Source organism: Pelobates fuscus, chromosome 6, assembly GCF_036172605.1.
Source record: "Pelobates fuscus isolate aPelFus1 chromosome 6, aPelFus1.pri, whole genome shotgun sequence".
NCBI lineage: Eukaryota > Metazoa > Chordata > Amphibia > Anura > Pelobatidae > Pelobates > Pelobates fuscus.
This window is the reverse complement of record NC_086322.1, coordinates 295,618,499-295,637,792: the sequence shown is the minus strand read 5'-3', so window position 1 is coordinate 295,637,792 and position 19,294 is coordinate 295,618,499. Positions and strand designations below refer to the sequence as shown.

At 42.5% G+C, this 19,294-nt stretch overlaps 1 protein-coding gene across 1 annotated transcript; it reads left to right on the top strand.

Moving 5' to 3' along the window:
- Positions 1 to 908: 908 nt before the first annotated feature.
- Positions 909 to 6,877, top strand: LOC134566210 (uncharacterized). The gene is made up of 2 exons (XM_063425919.1): positions 909 to 1,011; positions 6,225 to 6,877. Exons 1-2 carry the CDS (start codon positions 909 to 911, stop codon positions 6,875 to 6,877), a joined length of 756 nt encoding a protein of 251 aa, XP_063281989.1.
- The last annotated feature ends 12,417 nt before the right edge of the window (positions 6,878 to 19,294 follow it).

Sequence of the window (19,294 nt, the reverse complement as noted above, 5' to 3'; positions counted from 1 at the left end):
AGCTGTGCGCCTCCATCTTTGCACCTTGCAATCAGCATAGAGAAAACATACAGAAAAGAAGAGAAATGAAACAATGTTTCTCCTGTTTCTTTCATAAAAATTTTAAAGAAAATGGAGCAACTTAAGAAAAAAAGTCAACACACGTAGATGATTTTCAATCAAAGGTTTAATTTCTAAAGAATTGACGGTTCCCTTTAAAATCCAATTTCTTTTTGAAGGGAAATCAATTAAACAGTTAAGTTCTGCCTCATCTTCTCTAAGGCTTCACTAATTCCACCCTCCCCTCTATGTCTCCTCTTTTTATATATTGTATAAAGACATATATTGTTAATTCATATAGCAATGGTTTCTCCTTTGAATCGAATGTACTTTTACCATTAGCTTCTCTTATAAAGGCACTATAGCTCCCCCCATATCACCCCATCTCATTGGAGCTTGGGATGGGTGTACTGCCCCTGAAGTTCTAACCTCTGCATATGAAAACATTAGAGTTTGCAAGCAACGCAATAGATGTTCTTTATCCAAGGAGAGCTCTGACTGCCATTCTGGGGGCAAGAAGGGTTGTTTTCATAGTTTGTTGGAAAATTGGCATCGCTTCAAACTGGGTTTTTTTCCTTCTTTTTGGATCAACAGCAAAAACAGATGTGAGAAAGGCTGAACTTGATGGACACACGTCTCTTTTCAGATATGTAACTAGGTAACTTTCTTGCAGTAAAAATTAAGCTGTGATGTCCTCCAGTTGTCCATTGCACCAAACGCCCATAATACACATTACATGGCAGAAGATTAGTAACTGTGAAAGTACTAGCTCACTAATTATTTCCCCACTGCTCATTTAGAGGAATGTATATCTACCGCCCCCTAGACTACAGACATGTAGATGAAGGGTTTTACCAGGAGCATTGCAAATGTGCCAAGATGGAGAAACCATTGAGTCTTCAAAATTCACCAATGTGCCTGTTTTGTCAAATATCATCCATCCTCAGCTTAGTTTCTTTGTGAGAGCATTTGGTAACTGAACCTGGAATACCAAAAAATGACTCCATCATGCAGTCAATGAGTGTAAAACCCTAAATATAAATAAGGAGGCTTCTCCTTGACCAATAGTCTAACAGTTATTTTGTATAATTCTGTGGGAGAGGTCTTATCTTCATGTTCTTATTCTTAGCTCCTGCTCGTTCCCTCCCTTCTCCCTCCCTTCCCATTGCTTCTTTGTTATTTTGTCTCTCCATCCTTGAAGAGGCAACGCTGAGTTTTGTCTCTCTCCGTCTTATTAGCAACCGGCGGCTGGACTTGTTTAATCAAACTTGCCTTGTAAATCCCAGGCTTTTGCTTTAGCCTTTCCACTTGAAGTCCATCGGTTGTTATGATCTGATGGTCTCCTTGGAAGGAGTATCTGCTTTCCCACTACTGCAAGATGGTTTGTGTTATGGGACCAGGTACCAAAAATCGGCTTTCCCCCCTCCTTGGCAATGGTCGGATTGGGGAGCCTGCCTGCAGTTGCTTGGTGGTGTTGGTCAAGTCGAAGATGTTTTCAATGGATACACCACTGCACAATCAGATTTGATCTGCATTCTCTTGTGGCCTCCGTCCATCATCGCGGCCACCCCATTTAGTCGAGTTATTTATCTATTTATTATGGCCATTCTATATGAAAAGTTTTGTTGCCTAGAGTGGTGATGTTAAATAAATGATGCCAGTCCTGGCCTTTTTCTCTCCAGCTTGGTGTCATGGGTTTTATTTCTTTGTTTGGGTGAATGTAGGGATCGGTGGTTGTGGAATGGTGGTTAGGAGTTTCTCTTTGAGGTTTTTATGAATTGTAGAGACATTAGAGATGACCCCTTATGATTATTTAATAGTCTTTGTAATAGTATTTATTGAGCTAGATTCTGTCATTAAGCATTGGTTTAGACAGGTTGTTTCTTTTAAAAGAGATTGTAATAATAAATTTTTGCTTTTCTGGTATTTGTTAGCAGTTATGCTAACTGACAATACAAACTCCATTTTTCTAACAAGAAACTCCATTCCATGACGATAGGCATGTCATGTATGCAATGCTGAATCAATTTATGTAGCAACATTCGGATAATGATTGTTGAAATAACTGTATATTGTACCCAGTGTGTCTGGTCTGGTTCTAGCTGAGTTAAGTTCCTTTTCACAGCTATTTTGTTATGTAAATGGGGTGATTTTTGGTATCTAAGAAAATCTTTTAAGTAGGCAATTAGAACAAATTAGGTTGATAAATATTATCTGTAATTTTCTATATTTAGTAGGTATATAAGTCTTTGCACAATGCTCAGAGATCACACTTCAATAGTGATTTTTAGGTTTAACTTGGGATGAGTCATATTGTAATATTAATAAACAGATCAGCCCATAAAGGGTCAACCTGTGCTGGCAATACCTGGTCTGGTTTCATTTTATTCTTGGAACGAACCTATGGTGATTGGATTTATATCCTGAATTCAACAAGATGGATCTTCGCATTAGAATTATTTGAATGTGGACCTCTGCAGAAAGGGTTAAGGCAGAGGGGTAAGTAAGAGGTGTGAGCTGACCGGTCTAGGGCTACATTTGGCTGGATACCACTTGTAGTCTATAGCACAGTTCACATTGCATCAGAATATTTCGAGTTACAGGCTGATATCAGGCAATGCAAAGGAAAATGCTGAGCAAATCGTTATGTCACGGCATTTAAACATGAACTTTGTCAGTTTCTAAATCGGACATTATTGTGCAAGAAAAACAGGCACGTTTAAGGATAGGCCAACACTACAAGCCAACCAAAGCAGTTTAATGCGGATCTGTCACAATACAGATAAGAGTATTTTTTAATTCAGCAAATACAAATAGTTACTATTGTAATTAATTTTTATAGATAGCGCATTCTAAGCAATGCTTTCCTTCCCAACCCTGTGTATGCAAAGTGTAGCGTGACGTCCAACTAAAGATCTCATAACATTCCCCTTTGCTTCAGTGACAGCCTTCACCCAGCAGAGAAACACGTTTCCTCCTTAGGATAAATGAAAACTGGGAGGGACCCTTCCTACAGTCCCTCCCATGTCTCCAGCGGTTCAGACGCTGGCCGCTATAGCCCCGTCCCTTTTTATGATGCGGCGTGTGCCGATGATGTCATAGCCCGCCAAAACGTTTGGATTCAACCGTTTTGAGGGCGTGGCTATAATTTAAAGACATAGGGTATACAAGGAGCACTCAGGGAATGGATCATTGCCCTGTTGTGGTTTCTGTTTTCAGTTCCCAAGAGGGCGTTATATCCTGTGTCTATTCTGGTATTTTGATCTTGGCTTTCAACTGATTATTCTATGTTCTATCCTCCCTGACTCGGCTATTGTTTTTTTCGCTAGGTTACTGTGACAGTATGTAAATGGATCTGTGTGTGGTGTACTTTGTGTAGCTAGCAGCTGTAATGTATGTGCGCGTAAGGGGCTATACAGACTGTGCGTGTGTTTACTGGGGTTTTAGTGAGTGTGTGTATTGGGTCTGTAGAGTGTGTGCTTGTGTATCTAGTGGCTGCAGTGTGTGAGCGTATGTATTGGTGTTGCATTGTGTGTGTATCAACGAGCTGTAGTATGTATGTATATAGGGATTGTTGTGTCTGTGTATAGGGGTGAAGTGTGTATGTGTTAGGGGATAAAGTGTGTGCGGGTAGGTTTACTGCATTGTGTGGGGAGGTGTGATGTGTGTGTATGGGGAGTTGTACTGTTTGCATAGGTGTATTGTGTGGGGGTGTACTGTTCAGGGGAGTGTACTGTGTGTGGGTGGTGTACTGTGTATGTGGGAGTGTGTATTGTCTGTGAGTGTGTACTGTGTATGGCGGTGTGGGAGAGGGGTAGGGAGGGGATTTATTATTTTTATTGCATTAATTCAACAAAAATGATTCCCCTTATCCCTGTTTTTACTTGAAGGGAAGGGGTGCATTCAGATCACTGGTGGTTTTGAGCGTTGCTTACTGATTGGGTGTAGGGCAGGTCACTAGATGAGAGGAATCTCTCTTGGAACCCCAGCATTTACACTTAATGTTAGAGCATTGCCGCGAATTACCACAGCAACACTCTGACACTGTAAGTGCTCTGTTAGTAATGCAAATTCCGGTTTTAATTAGTCGCTTTTAATGTTGCTTGAAGGAGACAAATTATGTTGCATGTTCTAGACCTGAGCAGAGCAGAACATATACTTGGTTGTGAGAAGATGTGGAACGTTTAGGAGAGATATGTGTCCCGTTCACCCACTGGCCATTGACTTAAAAACATGAAGATGCCGAGTGATATCTCAAGCTTGACCGAGGTAAGTAGCTTAGCAAGTCATGAATTCAAGAAAGCTCCAGCCTTCAGCAGATGACCCGATTACAGTAATTCGGATAAGAAGACCCAATTTGGGGTTCAATGCTCTAACATTTACACAATTCAATAGCTAGACTTGGAGATTAATTTCTGTCTGAACTGCAATTCATTTGGATCGGGGCTGACTGATCAGTTGATTGGTCGAATTCCCAAAACTCCAAGCCAAAATGTAGCCGAATTATGAACCAACCAAAACTGGCAATGGCCAAACATGTTCGTTATGATCCGTGATTTTAGGTGTCAAGAAAATAGACGATTGATGGCTAGGGGAACAGTCATTAAATGTTTATTAAATTTATTAACAGATTAAGTGAGAAGGGGCCAATAGAGAAAACAAATTGGGGCAGTAGAAAATAAGTTTAGATTAAATTAATAAATATATACCGTAATATGTAAATATAGATTTATTTTCCATTTTTTAAAAACATTTTTTCATATATTTGTTACTTTTCCTTACCTGTGAACCACTTGGCATGTAAATGCTCATTACGGTGTACTACGAAATATATACAGAATATTTTAGCTATGTATATATTGTGCAGTCAGGGAGACAGCCACAAGAGGCCCGTTAACGCTGCATTGTATTCAATGAGTGGCAAAGACAAATTGTAAGTTTTAGAAGTTCAGCACTTTGTAATCAGGTCTACATACAGTTAGGTGTGTTCCTAAAATCACGAGTAATCTTGTAAAGCCAAAACTTGTGAATAATTATGTAGAATCAAGACTCTGACATTACCAGTGGCCTGCTTTGATTTGGCTAGCAGTGTAGTAGCCAGAATTATCTCACTGTGATGTCATGCAGTGACATCATAAAGGGATAGCACATAGCTGCGACTGACTGGTGTTGAAGAGCAGTTGTTGCTACTATACATTACTGAATCTGAGATTATTTTATTTGTTGTGTGTTTATGGACCGTGAGAGACGGAGGAGGAACCGAAGGATCTCTTATATTGAGGAACCTGGTGCATCCCGACCAAGCAAGTTATAAAGACGTAGTACATCCACTGTCCTCACACACGCACTATGCTCTATATTGTCACACTATCACTTTATGCAGTTCATGTAAAGGTGCTGAAAGTGTTCATCATAGGGAATGTCTCGTTTTTATTTTCAGACATGTAACACCCTTCATTATATGTTTTAGTTGCGTTATATGTCTGCACCGACAAGACTATAGTGTCTCCACTCAGAATTTTACACTTCAGCAAAGTATAATGGGAAAAGACCCCAATAGGGTGGTGGAGTTTTGTTTGAATTTAAATTTTAGGGGTTTATTTGGGTGTAAAAACGGTTGAAAACATGGGCAGGGTGAGTGCCTGTCTTCATAAATTAAGTTTCATCATTGATGGCTCCATGAACACAGTCTGGGCTTGAAGACCCTATTCTGGCATTGAATGTCCTTCTTGAGTCATGACACTAGGCTAAGCCATATGGTACATTCTTCTTTGTCACAGGGGCTTAAAATTGAGATTGGAGACAAAATAGACCTTCAGAAGTCCATAGTGGGCTAATGACCCCACTAAAACCCCCATTTTAGCTAATAATAACTCAACAAGTGCTCTAAATTCACTAACCTTACATGTTTTACAAACATTATTCTTCAGCACTAAATAAGAACATGCTGCACATATATATAATAATGGTAAATGTTGTCTGGTGCAAAGCTAATACTTTAAGAAGATAACTGATGTTCAAGACTAGAGTATATTCACATTTGCATCCTCTTTATTCAATGGTTTAAAGTAGATTTGAAACATAATCAGTGAACACTCAAGGAAAGCTAAGTTTTGACTTTCAAATTAATAATTTGATTATTTTCTTATTATTCACAATTATTATTTCTATATTTCTTCTTTTAGGATCTAGGGTAAGGCACAATAACCGCAGAGCTGCTAGATCTCGTACGCCATCTTCGGTAAGGCAGGCAAGAAGGAGGTATAGACAAAGCCAAAGAGCTCAAGTGCCTACTGAACCTTCAAACAATAATGCTCAAAGGGAGGCTACAAGAAGGAATGAGAGAGGTCGACCAGAGGCTTCCCAAAGACGTGGGAATGGACAAGAAGGGGGCAGACAAGGAAGGAGAAATGCGAGATCTCGTTCCCAGCGGAGTCCATCTCCTAATGTCGAAGATGTTGACGATAGACCACGATGGATAAGCCGATCTCCCATTAATAGAATGGTGGATCCCAATTCAAATTCACTGCATAATGCTGAGGAAGAAGATAGTGCAGAGCACCAACCAGATGTCAATGAGCCTAGTCCTGAAAATGTTGAACGCGAACAGTCTCTTCCAGAACCTACTGAAGCACAGGATAATGAACTTCCCCAGCTCGAATCAGGTCCACCTGTTGAAGATAATGGTGTAGAAGTGTGCTGTATATGCCTGATTGCATTTAGTACTGAGAAGGAAAGTCTGCGTTTGCACTGCGGTCATCGATTCCACACTCAATGCATATTGACGTGGCTAGCGGACCACATCACCTGCCCCTACTGCCGTGCTGAACTCTTTTAAAAAAGAGCAGAGCTCTGTTCATATCACTAATATAACTATGCAGAGCTCCTATTGAGGAAGGACACTGAAATGGACACTGAGAAGATGTACCTGTACCTGCTTCCAACATACCATTTGGAGATGTACCATCCAGTTTCCACTAAGCCGAGTTCAGTGAAATGTTCTTTTAATATAGCTATTAAATTTATCCAGACACAACTGAAAATTTAAGTGTTGCTATTTTAATTAATTTTACTTAATAATGAGAATTTTTATATTATTCTCTTTTCATTATCTGTTTTACATGTTGGTGTTTTACATTATGATTCATATCTGTTATATAATTATGATGCAGGACTCCCATTGAGGATTGGTACCAAAATGCTCACAGGAAAGATTGCCTGTGCCTGCTTCCAACATACAATATTTTGCGGAAAAGTTATGTACCAGCCATGGGCGTCCGCAGGAAGTTTTCCTGGGGGGGCATAATTGTAATGACATCTATGCTTGGCCTCTTTTTGACAGTGTCATGAAGGGGAGGAGCATAGTGATTATCACATAAAGCCAGGGTGAATAGCGTTTTCACAACTATGGTGTCAGGAATGCATGTTTGTATTCCTGACACTATAGTGTTCCTTTAAGCAAATTAAAGGAACATTCTGGTCATCTAAATGAAAATGCTATGATGCCAGGAAGCCCCTGGGTGCTCTTTTCTTTAAAGGGTTAAGCCGCTTTCAAATGGTTTGACCCCATAGGCTTCCTCCAGCTCCAGGTCCCTCAGTGGTATTCGGCATCTGAAACGGAGTGTCAGGAAGTGCAGATTGACGTCAGGCATGGGTGCCGCTGATTGGCAAGAGTTGACGCTCTAAGCCAATCGCTAGTTCCTGGTTCATAATTATTTTAACTTTTTTATGAATGGGGAGCTACTGATTGGCTTAGAGTGCCAGCTGACCGCTCTAGCCAATCAGCAACACCCCTACCCAGTGGCACTCTGTAAATAAACAGAGACCTGACACTCAGTAAATAAAAGTGAACACTGATATTTTTTTTTACCTGGGGAGATGAGAAGGTCCAGAGTTTCCTGCCAGGCCCAGGTAGTGGAGGGTTCACTTCATTTGTCCTTCCTGCTCCAATCTCCTTTTCTTCTCCTTCATTTGACAGTCTTCTTTTTCTTCTGACACTGTCTTCTATATTTGGCTCCTTCTGCTCCTTTACCTTTCTGCTCCTTTCTGCTTATTTTGCGCCCTTCTGCTCCTTTCTCATTCTGATTCCTTTCTGCTCCTTGCAAACCTTTTCTGCTCCTTCTCCTACTTTAGCTTTGTGCTCCTTGCTGTCCCTTTCTGCTCCTTCTTCAACTTTACCTTTGTGCTCCTTCTGATTCTTTCTGCTCATTTACCGTTGTGCTCCTTCTGTCCCTTTCTGCTCCTTGCAGACCCTTCCTGCCCCTTGCTGCCCAGTGGTGTATACTGGTTTTGTGCTGCCCTAGGCAGGACAAAACTCAGGCGCCCCCCTCTCCCCCGCCCAACCCTTCCCCCCGCCCCGCCTTCTAAATACACACGCACACACACTCACTAACATAAACACACACTAACAGACACTCATACACTAACAGACGGACACACACTAACAGACAGACATACACACAGACACACTCACTAACAGACAGACATACACACACACACTAACAGACACACTCACACTCACTAACAGACATACACACACTAACAGACGGACACACACACACTAACAGAAGGACACACACACACTAACAGACGGACACACAAACAGACGGACACACTCACTAACAGACTGACACACACACACTAACAGACACACTCACACTCACTAACAGACATATACACACAGACACACACACACACACTAACAGACACACTCACTAACAGACTGACACACACACACTCACTAACAGACTGACACAGACACTGACTAACAGACACACTCACACTCACTAACAGACACACTCACACTCACTAACATACACAGTCACTAACAGACACAATCACACTCACTAACAGACAGACATATACACACACAGACACACACACTCCCTAACAGACACACACACACTCACTAACAGACAGACATATACACACACACTCCCTAACAGACACACACACACACGCACACACTAACAGACAGACATATACACACACACTCACTAACAGACAGACATATACACACACACTCCCTAACAGACACACACACTCACTAACAGACAGACATATACACACACACTCCCTAACAGACACACACACACTCACTAACAGACAGACATATACACACACAGACACACACACTCCCTAACAGACACACACACACTCACTAACAGACAGATACACACACAGACACACACACACACTCACTAACAGACAGACATATACACACACACACACACACACTCACATTAACACTTTTTTTTTAATTTAGCCCCCTTACCTTTGGGAATGCTGGGGGGGTTCTCTTTCTTCCTGGGGTCTAGTGGGACTGCTGGGCTGGATGCTGGGCGGGCGGCTGGGCGGGCTGGCGGGGGAGCACTTCCTCTGAGCTGTCTGCTCAGCTCCCTTCCGCGCCGCAGAGTGAGGCTGGGAGCCGGAATATGACGTCCTCTTCCGGCTCCGAGCCTCACTCTGCGGCGCGCGAGGGAGCTGAGCAGACAGCTCAGAGGAAGAGCTCCCTCGCCACCCGCCCGCCCAGTATACAGCCCAGCCGCCCGCCCAGCATCCAGCCCAGCCGCCCGCCCAGCATCCAGCCCAGCCGCAAGGCAAACAAAGCATTTGCCCTGGGCATTAGGGGCGGCTTTTTTTGTCGCCCCCTGGAAAATGCCGCCCAAGGCAAATGCCTTGTTTGCCTCGCGGCTAAAACATCCCTGTTGCTGCCCCTGCTCCTTGCAGACCCTTCCTGCTCCTTGCTGCCCCTGCTCCTTGCTGACTCTTCATTTAGCCCCTCCTCCCCCATGCCCCACTTGCCTAATCTATAGGCTGCCCCCCATGCCTCACTTGCCTAATCTATAGGCTGCCCCCCATGCCTCACTTGCCTAATCTTTAGGCTGCCCCCCCCCATGCCTCACTTGCCTCATCTATAGGCTGCCCCCCCATGCCTCACTCCCCTAATCTATGGGCTGCCCCCCATGCCTCACTCCCCTAATCTATGGGCTGCCCCCCCATGCCTCACTCCCCTAATCTATAGGCTGCCCCCCATGCCTCACTCCCCTAATCTATAGGCTGCCCCCCATGCCTAACACCTCTAATATATAGGCTGCCCCCCTATGCCTTACTCCTTTAATATATAGGCTGCCCCCATGCCTTACTCCCCTAATATATAGGCTGCCCCCCCATGCCTTACTCCCCTAATATATAGGCTGCCCCCCATGCCTTACTTCCCTAATATATAGGCTGCCCCCCATGCCTTACTCCCCTAATATATAGGCTGCCCCCATGCCTTACTCCCCTAATATATAGGCTGCCCCCCATGCCTTACTCCCCTAATATATAGGCTGCCCCCCATGCCTTACTCCCCTAATATATAGGCTGCCTCTCCCCCCATGCCTTACTCCCCTAATATATAGGCTGCCTCTCCCCCCATGCCTTACTCCCCTAATATATAGGCTGCCCCCCATGCCTTACTCCCCTAATATATAGGCTGCCCCCCCATGCCTTACTCCCCTAATATGTAGGCTGCCCCCCATGCCTTACTCCCCTAATATATAGGCTGCCCCCCCATGCCTTACTCCCCTAATATATAGGCTGCCCCCCCATGCCTAACACCTCTAATATATAGGCTGCCCCCCCATGCCTTACTCCCTTAATATATAGGCTGCCCCCCATGCCTTACTCCCCTAATATATAGGCTGCCCCCCATGCCTTACTTCCCTAATATATAGGCTGCCCCCCCATGCCTTACTCCCCTAATATATAGGCTGCCCCCATGCCTTACTCCCCTAATATATAGGCTGCCCCCCATGCCTTACTCCCCTAATATATAGGCTGCCTCTCCCCCCATGCCTTACTCCCCTAATATATAGGCTGCCTCTCCCCCCATGCCTTACTCCCCTAATATATAGGCTGCCCCCCCATGCCTTACTCCCCTAATATGTAGGCTGCCCCCTCTTGCCCCCCCCCCTGCGGACGCCCATGGTACCAGCTAGCATTAAGCCAACAATGGTTCTGTTACTGCTCTGTCATCATGCCAAACCCATGTGGTTCTCCTGCATTGCACCCCATCAAAAAACAAGAAAAGACAAATTTCTTCTCTCAGCCCCTTTGCGTGTCTCTTCCTCCTCCAACTTTTTTGTATAACTCTTTTTTCCACCGCAGCACCTTCGTGGGTCTCTTTCTCTTCCCAGACCCTCTGTGTGTCTCTTTTTATCCTCCCAGCCCCTCTGTGTGTCTCTTTGTCCCCCCAGCCTCTCTGTGTGTCTTTGTCCTGCCCAGCCCAGCCCCTCTATGCCTCTTTATCCTCCCCAGCCTCTTTGTGTCTCTATGTCCTCTGCAGCCCTTCTGTTTGTTTCTTTGTTCTCCAAACTCTTTCTGTGTCTTTTTCCGCTTCTCCAGCCCCTCTGTGACTCTCACCCCCAGCACATTTGTGGATCTCTTTCTCTCTCTAGCCCATTTGTGTGTTTCTCTTTACCCCCAGCCCCTCTGTGTGCCTCTTTGTCATTCCACCAGCCCCCCGTGCATCACTTTGTCTTCTTCAGCCTTCTGTACACCTATTCCCCCCTCAGCCCTTCTGTGCGTCTCTTCTCCCCCTCAGCCCTCTGTGTGACTCCCCCCTCAGACCTTTATGTGCTTCTCTCCCCCGGCCCTCTGTGTGCCTCAAGCCAAGCCCTCTGTGTGTCCCTCCCCCAGCCCTGTGTGCTTCTCCCCCCCTAGCCCTGTGCGCAGGGCCGGATTTTCCTATAGGCTAACTAGGCTTCAGCCTAGGGCCTCAAGATCAAGAGGGGCCTACATTCAAATTGTTAGCAAAATTAAAATTACACTATTCTAAAAACAGTGAACACTAAAACACTGATATAACTGTCATATTTAATTTCCCCCTGTGCGTCTCATGTCCCTGATTGGTCACTGTTGTTTGTGTTATTTGGAGAACTGATATATATTGTGTCTGTGAACCAGAAGAAAGTATGTTCGGAATTTATCAAGAAGGAGTTATGTGTCTTTTGAAGCATCCAGATGTATTACTGTTTGTTGTCCACTATAGAACAGTTACCGGTACTCATTTTTTAGTTAATTGTTTATTTCAGAATTTGAATAGGTGCTGGATATCACTGTGAATGTGCGTATAAAACGAACAGATCGACACGGTTGTTATCCAAAGTGAGAATTCTTAGTGAATTTAAAACGTGGATTTCAAATTTTAGGCTAAGGTAGCTGAACTGGAAAAATTCTCTAAATCTGTTATGCTTCCAATTTAACTACTCTGAACTTAAATTTAAAATTCTCTTTAAATACCCTTAGAAATCTCTCTTTAGTGAATAAATCTATCATATCTGCCTTTCACGGCGGACACAGTTATTAAATACGTTATATTTAATTGTTTCAATATTAATGGTCCCATATCTTCCAAATGTCCCTCTTTAGGATGGTCCATGGCAAGCTCTGGAGGGGCACTTAGCCATTAAGCCCACCTTGGTGGCATGCGTGTCATTGGTGATGACAATATGCCCTTAGTCTGGCCCACCTCTCCATTTAGGCTGCACTGCATGCCTGGCTTACATTTTTGTCCCAATCTGGCGCTGGGTTTAATCTTAACTTTATTCACAAAACCAGAAATTGTTGCAAATTCATCTAGAAAATTGTAGATTTCAGACAAAAATAGCAAAATGAAAAAAAATGTAAAATCCAATTCTCCAACTTAGTCTAAAATGTGTTAATCCTTAATCAGCGATTTGCACCCCTCTTACAATACGATTAGAGAGTAAACCCCCAATTAGAGGGCTAACAATTACCGAAGGATCCAATAGCAGCAGAGCAAGGTACTGTCAGCATATCACAGAGACAAATCCCTGAATGTCCATGAAAAGGATTTTATGACGTTCAGCTCAAATTCCTATTTACCAGCCATTCCTCTTCTGACATAGGAAGAAGTAAAGTCCTCTTTCAACATATAGAACCGTCTGAACTCACAATTATAAAGTGTCAGGTTAAAGGGACAAAGTAACATCACGAGAGGGTCCACACTGATAAATAACTACGTATATATTAAGCAAGGACTCTGAGAATTGGAGAGAATTGTAATCTAAAGCCAAACTGGATATAAAGGGACATTTGCATATGTATGTGTTTATACATGAAAACTTGTTTTACATCGGAATTGGATTTTGTAGAAATATTTACTTTTGATTATAATGCTACTTCAATTCTAAAACGGCATGCAGGGTCTGTTTTTCCTTAATATTAAGAAGTTCTAAGGCAGTGGCGAACACATAACCCATGTTCAGAAAAACACTGGGGTTCAGTATACAGAAAAACTAAACAGCATTTTTTTTACATCAGTGCTGTCAGCGGGAATAGTCCATTTGTTTCATTGTGATTGTTCCACGGTTACGGCTTTGCCCCAGAATTGTAAACTTCCCAATATTATAAATGGACAAAGAGGGATACTTTAAAGAGACACTGTAGTCATCAGAACAACTACAGCTTAAGGTAAAGAGAAAAGGCAGTGTCTACATTGCACACGATTATTTTCCTTATCTCGGTATTCACAATGGCATTTAAAAAGGGCAGCTACAACAAAGCAATTACCTCCTAATTACTTATAAAGAGGAACGGGCTGTTCTGAGAAATTTTAGGTGACCTACTATTAGCAATTTATACAACTAGAATATAATTTATAACAAGAACAATGTATCTATTTACACAGACTGATTTCTAAACACATTTATTGTAGTTTAAAGACACATTACTGGGAGTATTATTACTGTGGAGCTCTGTTATACATTCAGACACATTACTGGGAGTATTATTGCTGTGGAGCTCTGTTATACACTCAGACACATTACTGGGAGTATTATTGCTGTGGAGCTCTGTAATACACTCAGACACATTACAGGGAGTATTATTGCTGTGGAGCTCTGTTATACGCTCAGACACATTACTGGGAGTATTATTGCTGTGGAGCTCTGTTATACGCTCAGACACATTACTGGGAGTATTATCACTGTGGAGCTCTGTTATACACTCAGACACATTACTGGGAGTATTATTACTGTGGAGCTCTGTTATACACACAGACACATTACTGGGAGTATTATTGCTGTGGAGCTCTGTTATACACTCAGAAACATTACTGGGAGTATTATTGCTGTGGAGCTCTGTTATACACTCAGAAACATTACTGGGAGTATTATTGCTGTGGAGCTCAGTTATACACTCAGACACATTACTGGGAGTATTATTGCTGTGGAGCTCTGTGATACACTCAGACACATTACTGGGAGTATTATTACTGTGGAGCTCTGTTATACACTCAGAAACATTACTGGGAGTATTATTGCTGTGGGGCTCTGTTATACACTCAGACACATTACTGGGAGTATTATTACTGTGGAGCTCTGTTATACACTCAGAAACATTACTGGGAGTATTATTGCTGTGGAGCTCAGTTATACACTCAGACACATTACTGGGAGTATTATTGCTGTGGAGCTCTGTGATACACTCAGACACATTACTGGGAGTATTATTGCTGTGGAGCTCTGTTATACACTCAGAAACATTACTGGGAGTATTATTGCTGTGGAGCTCTGTTATACACTCAGACACATTACTGGAAGTATTATTGCTGTGGGGCTCTGTTATACACTCAGACACATTACTGGAAGTATTATTGCTGTGGGGCTCTGTTATACACTCAGACACATTACTGGGAGTATTATTGCTGTGGAGCTCTGTTATACACTCAGACACATTACTGGGAGTATCATTGCTGTGGAGCTCTGTTATACACTCAGACACATTACTGGGAGTATTATTGCTGTGGAGCTCTGTTATACACTCAGACACATTACTGGGAGTATTATTGCTGTGGAACTCTGTTATACACTCAGACCCATTACTGGGAGTATTATTGCTGTGGAGCTCTGTTATACACTCAGACACATTACTGGGAGTATTATTGCTGTGGAGCTCTGTTATGCACTCAGACACATTACTGGGAGTATTATTGATGTGGAGCTCTGTTATACACTCAGACACATTACTGGGAGTATTATTGCTGTGGAGCTCTGTTATACACTCAGACACATTACTGGGAGTATTATTGCTGTGGAGCTCTGTTATACACTCAGACACATTACTGGTAGTATTATTGTTGTGGAGCTCTGTTATACACTCAGGCACATTACTGGGAGTATTATTGCTGTGGAGCTCTGTTATGCACTCAGACACATTGCTGGGAGTATTATGGCTGTGGAGCTCTGTTATACACTCAGACACATTACCGGGAGTATTATTGCTGTGGAGCTCTGTTATACACTCAGACACATTACTGGGAGTATTATTGCTGTGGAGCTCTGTTATACACTCAGACACATTACTGGTAGTATTATTGTTGTGGAGCTCTGTTATACACTCAGGCACATTACTGGGAGTATTATTGCTGTGGAGCTCTGTTATGCACTCAGACACATTACTGGGAGTATTATTGATGTGGAGCTCTGTTATACACTCAGACACATTACCGGGAGTATTATTGCTGTGGAGCTCTGTTATACACTCAGACACATTACTGGGAGTATTATTACTGTGGAGCTCTGTGATACACTCAGATAACATTACTGGGAGTATTATTGCTGTGCAGCTCTGTTATACATTCAGACACATTACTGGGAGTATTATTGATGTGGAGCTCTGTTATACACTCAGACACATTACCGGGAGTATTATTGCTGTGGAGCTCTGTTATACACTCAGACACATTACTGGGAGTATTATTGCTGTGGAGCTCTGTTATGCACTCAGACACATTACTGGGAGTATTATTGCTGTGGAGCTCTGATATACACTCAGACACATTACTGGGAGTATTATTGCTGTGGAGCTCTGTTATACACAGACACATTACTGGGAGTATTATTGCTGTGGGGCTCTGTTATACACTCACACACATTACTGGGAGTATTATTGCTGTGGAGCTCAGTTATACACTCAGACACATTACTGGGAGTATTATTGCTGTGGAGCTCAGTTATACACTCAGACACATTACTGGGAGTATTATTGCTGTGGAGCTCTGTTATACACTCAGACACATTACTGGGAGTATTATTGCTGTGGAGCTCTGTTATGCACTCAGACACATTACTGGGAGTATTATTGCTGTGGGGCTCTGTTATACACTCACACACATTACTGGGAGTATTATTGCTGTGGAGCTCAGTTATACACTCAGACACATTACTGGGAGTATTATTACTGTGGAGCTCTGTGATACACTCAGACACATTACTGGGAGTATTATTACTGTGGAGCTCTGTGATACACTCAGATAACATTACTGGGAGTATTATTGCTGTGGAGCTCTGTTATACACTCAGACACATTACTGGGAGTATTATTGCTGTGGAGCTCTGTTATACACTCAGACACATTACTGGGAGTATTATTGATGTGGAGCTCTGTTATACACTCAGACACATTACTGGGAGTATTATTGATGTGGAGCTCTGTTATACACTCAGACACATTACTGGGAGTATTATTGCTGTGGAGCTCTGTTATACACTCAGACACATTACTGGGAGTATTATTGCTGTGGAGCTCTGTTATACACGCAGACACATTACTGGGAGTATTATTGCTGTGGAGCTCTGTTATACACTCAGACACATTACTGGGAGTATTATTGCTGTGGGGCTCTGTTATACACTCAGACACATTACTGGGAGTATTATTGCTGTGGGGCTCTGTTATACACTCAGACACATTACTAGGAGTATTATTGCTGTGGAGCTCTGTTATACACTCAAACATTACTTGGAGTATTATTGCTGTGGAGCTCTGTTATACACTCAGACACATTACTGAGAGTATTATTGCTGTGAGCTCTGTTATACACACAGACACAGTACTGGGAGTATTATTGCTGTGGAGCTCTGTTATACACTCACACACATTACTGGGAGTATTATTGCTGTGGAGCTCTGTTATACACACAGACACATTACTGGGAGTATTATTACTGTGGAACTCTGTTATACACACAGACACATTACTGGGAGTATTATTGCTGCGGAGCTCTGTGATACACTCAGACACATTACTGGGAGTATTATTGCTGCGGGGCTCTGTCATACACTCAAACATATTACTGGGAGTATTATTGCTGTGGAGCTCCGTTATACACTCAGAAACATTACTGGGAGTATTATTTCTGTGGAGCTCTGTGATACACTCAGACACATTACTGGGAGTATTATTGCTGTGGGGCTCTGTTATATACTCACACATATTACTGGGAGTATTATTGCTGCGGAGCTCTGTGATACACTCAGACACATTACTGGGAGTATTATTGCTGCGGGGCTCTGTCATACACTCAGAAACATTACTGGGAGTATTATTGCTGTGGGGCTCTGTCATACACTCAAACACATTACTGGGAGTATTATTGCTGTGGAGCTCCGTTAAACACTCAGAAACATTACTGGGAGTATTATTGCTGTGGGGCTCCGTTATACACTCAGACACATTACTGGGAGTATTATTGCTGTGGAGCTCTGTGATACACTCAGACACATTACTGGGAGTATTATTGCTGTGGGGCTCTGTTATATACTCACACATATTACTGGGAGTATTATTGCTGTGGAGCTCTGTTATACACTCGGACACATTACTGGGAGTATTATTGCTGTGGAGCTCTGTTATACACTCGGACACATTGCTGGGAGTATTATTACTGTGGAGCTCTGTTATACACTCAGACACATTACTGGGAGTATTATTGCTGTGGAGCTCTGTTATACACTCAGTCACATTACTGGGAGTATTATTGCTGTGGAGCTATGTTATACACTCAGACACATTACTGGGAGTATTATTCCTGTGGAGCTCTGTCATACAGTCAGACACATTACTGGGAGTATTATTGCTGTGGTGCTCTGTTATACAGTCAGACACATTACTGGGAGTATTATTGCTGTGGAGCTCTGTTATACACTCAGACACATTACTGGCAGTATTATTGCTGTGGAGCTCTGTTATGCACACAGACACATTACTGGGAGTATTATTGCTGTGGAGCTCTGTTATGCACTCAGACACATTGCTGGGAGTATTATTGCTGTGGAGCTCTGTTATACACTCAGATACATTACTGGCAGTATTATTGCTGTGGAGCTCTGTTATACACTCAGACACATTACTGGGAGTATTATTGCTGTGGAGCTCTGTCATACAGTCAGACACATTACTGGCAGTATTATTGCTGTGGAGCGCTGTTATGCACACAGACATATTACTGGGAGTATTATTGCTGTGGAGCTCTGTTATGCACACAGACACATTACTGGGAGTATTATTGCTTTGGAGCTGTGTTATACACTCAGATACACCAACAATATGAAGCTTCTAGAAAAGAGGGACATTAGGATAAAAAAGAGGGACATAGGGATTTGAGCCTAAAATAGGGACTATCCCTCCTAAATAGGGCCACTTGGGAGGGATGGAATTGTGCTTTAGTCTTAATTTCCTATGTCACACTGATTTTTTTTTTTTTTTTTTTGTATTAATTTGCCATTCAATAAATCTAATTGAAAGAAAACAGAAAATATTCCTTGGCTGCACACCTTTATGTGCTGCACATAATTAAGGTTTTGTTAATATCAATAAATATATATAATCTTAGTTGTACTAGCTGAGTCCCATGTACATTTTGCTGCTTACTACTGCCATCTATTGGTAATGCAAGAAATTACACTTATTGCCTGCAGGGTAAACATTCACTTTTACGCCAGTACCCAAGTAATACTCTAACTATACCGAAGCTGCTAAAGTGTTGCTTTCCTCGAATCCATGGTTGATGAATGGACAGTGCTTGACGTTTATGGAGAGATATCAAACAGGGGACAGCGAGAATGCTTAGACAGCAGATTTAGATTTTTTTAAATAAATAATTATTTATTGAAATGTCATATGTAGATGAATCTAAATCGAATTTCAAATTCAGTTGTTTAGGTCTAAAAGTGGAAATTCGTGTTGAATTAATTTTGAGTTGTCGACAATTCCCACTTTAAAGTGGCACACTAGGTATCGTAACCGCTTCATGTCATTGAAGTGGTTATAGTGACTGGAGTCCTCTGGTGCCGACGCTCTGTTCAGTGTTAAACCATTTTGCCCATCCCCTCTGTGCTGCTTGGGCTAATGAGGAAGCATTAGCATGAGCAGTAATGAGCAGCAGTGATTGGCTGAGAGTGTCAGC

Bases quoted from the DNA above. Each gene is read 5' to 3' on its own strand.
- LOC134566210 (XM_063425919.1), top strand. From the start codon at position 909: ATGTGCCAAGATGGAGAAACCATTGAGTCTTCAAAATTCACCAATGTG. The intron at 1,012-6,224 runs GTAACTGAACCT...TTCTTCTTTTAG, and splicing joins TTTCTTTGTGAGAGCATTTG to GATCTAGGGTAAGGCACAAT.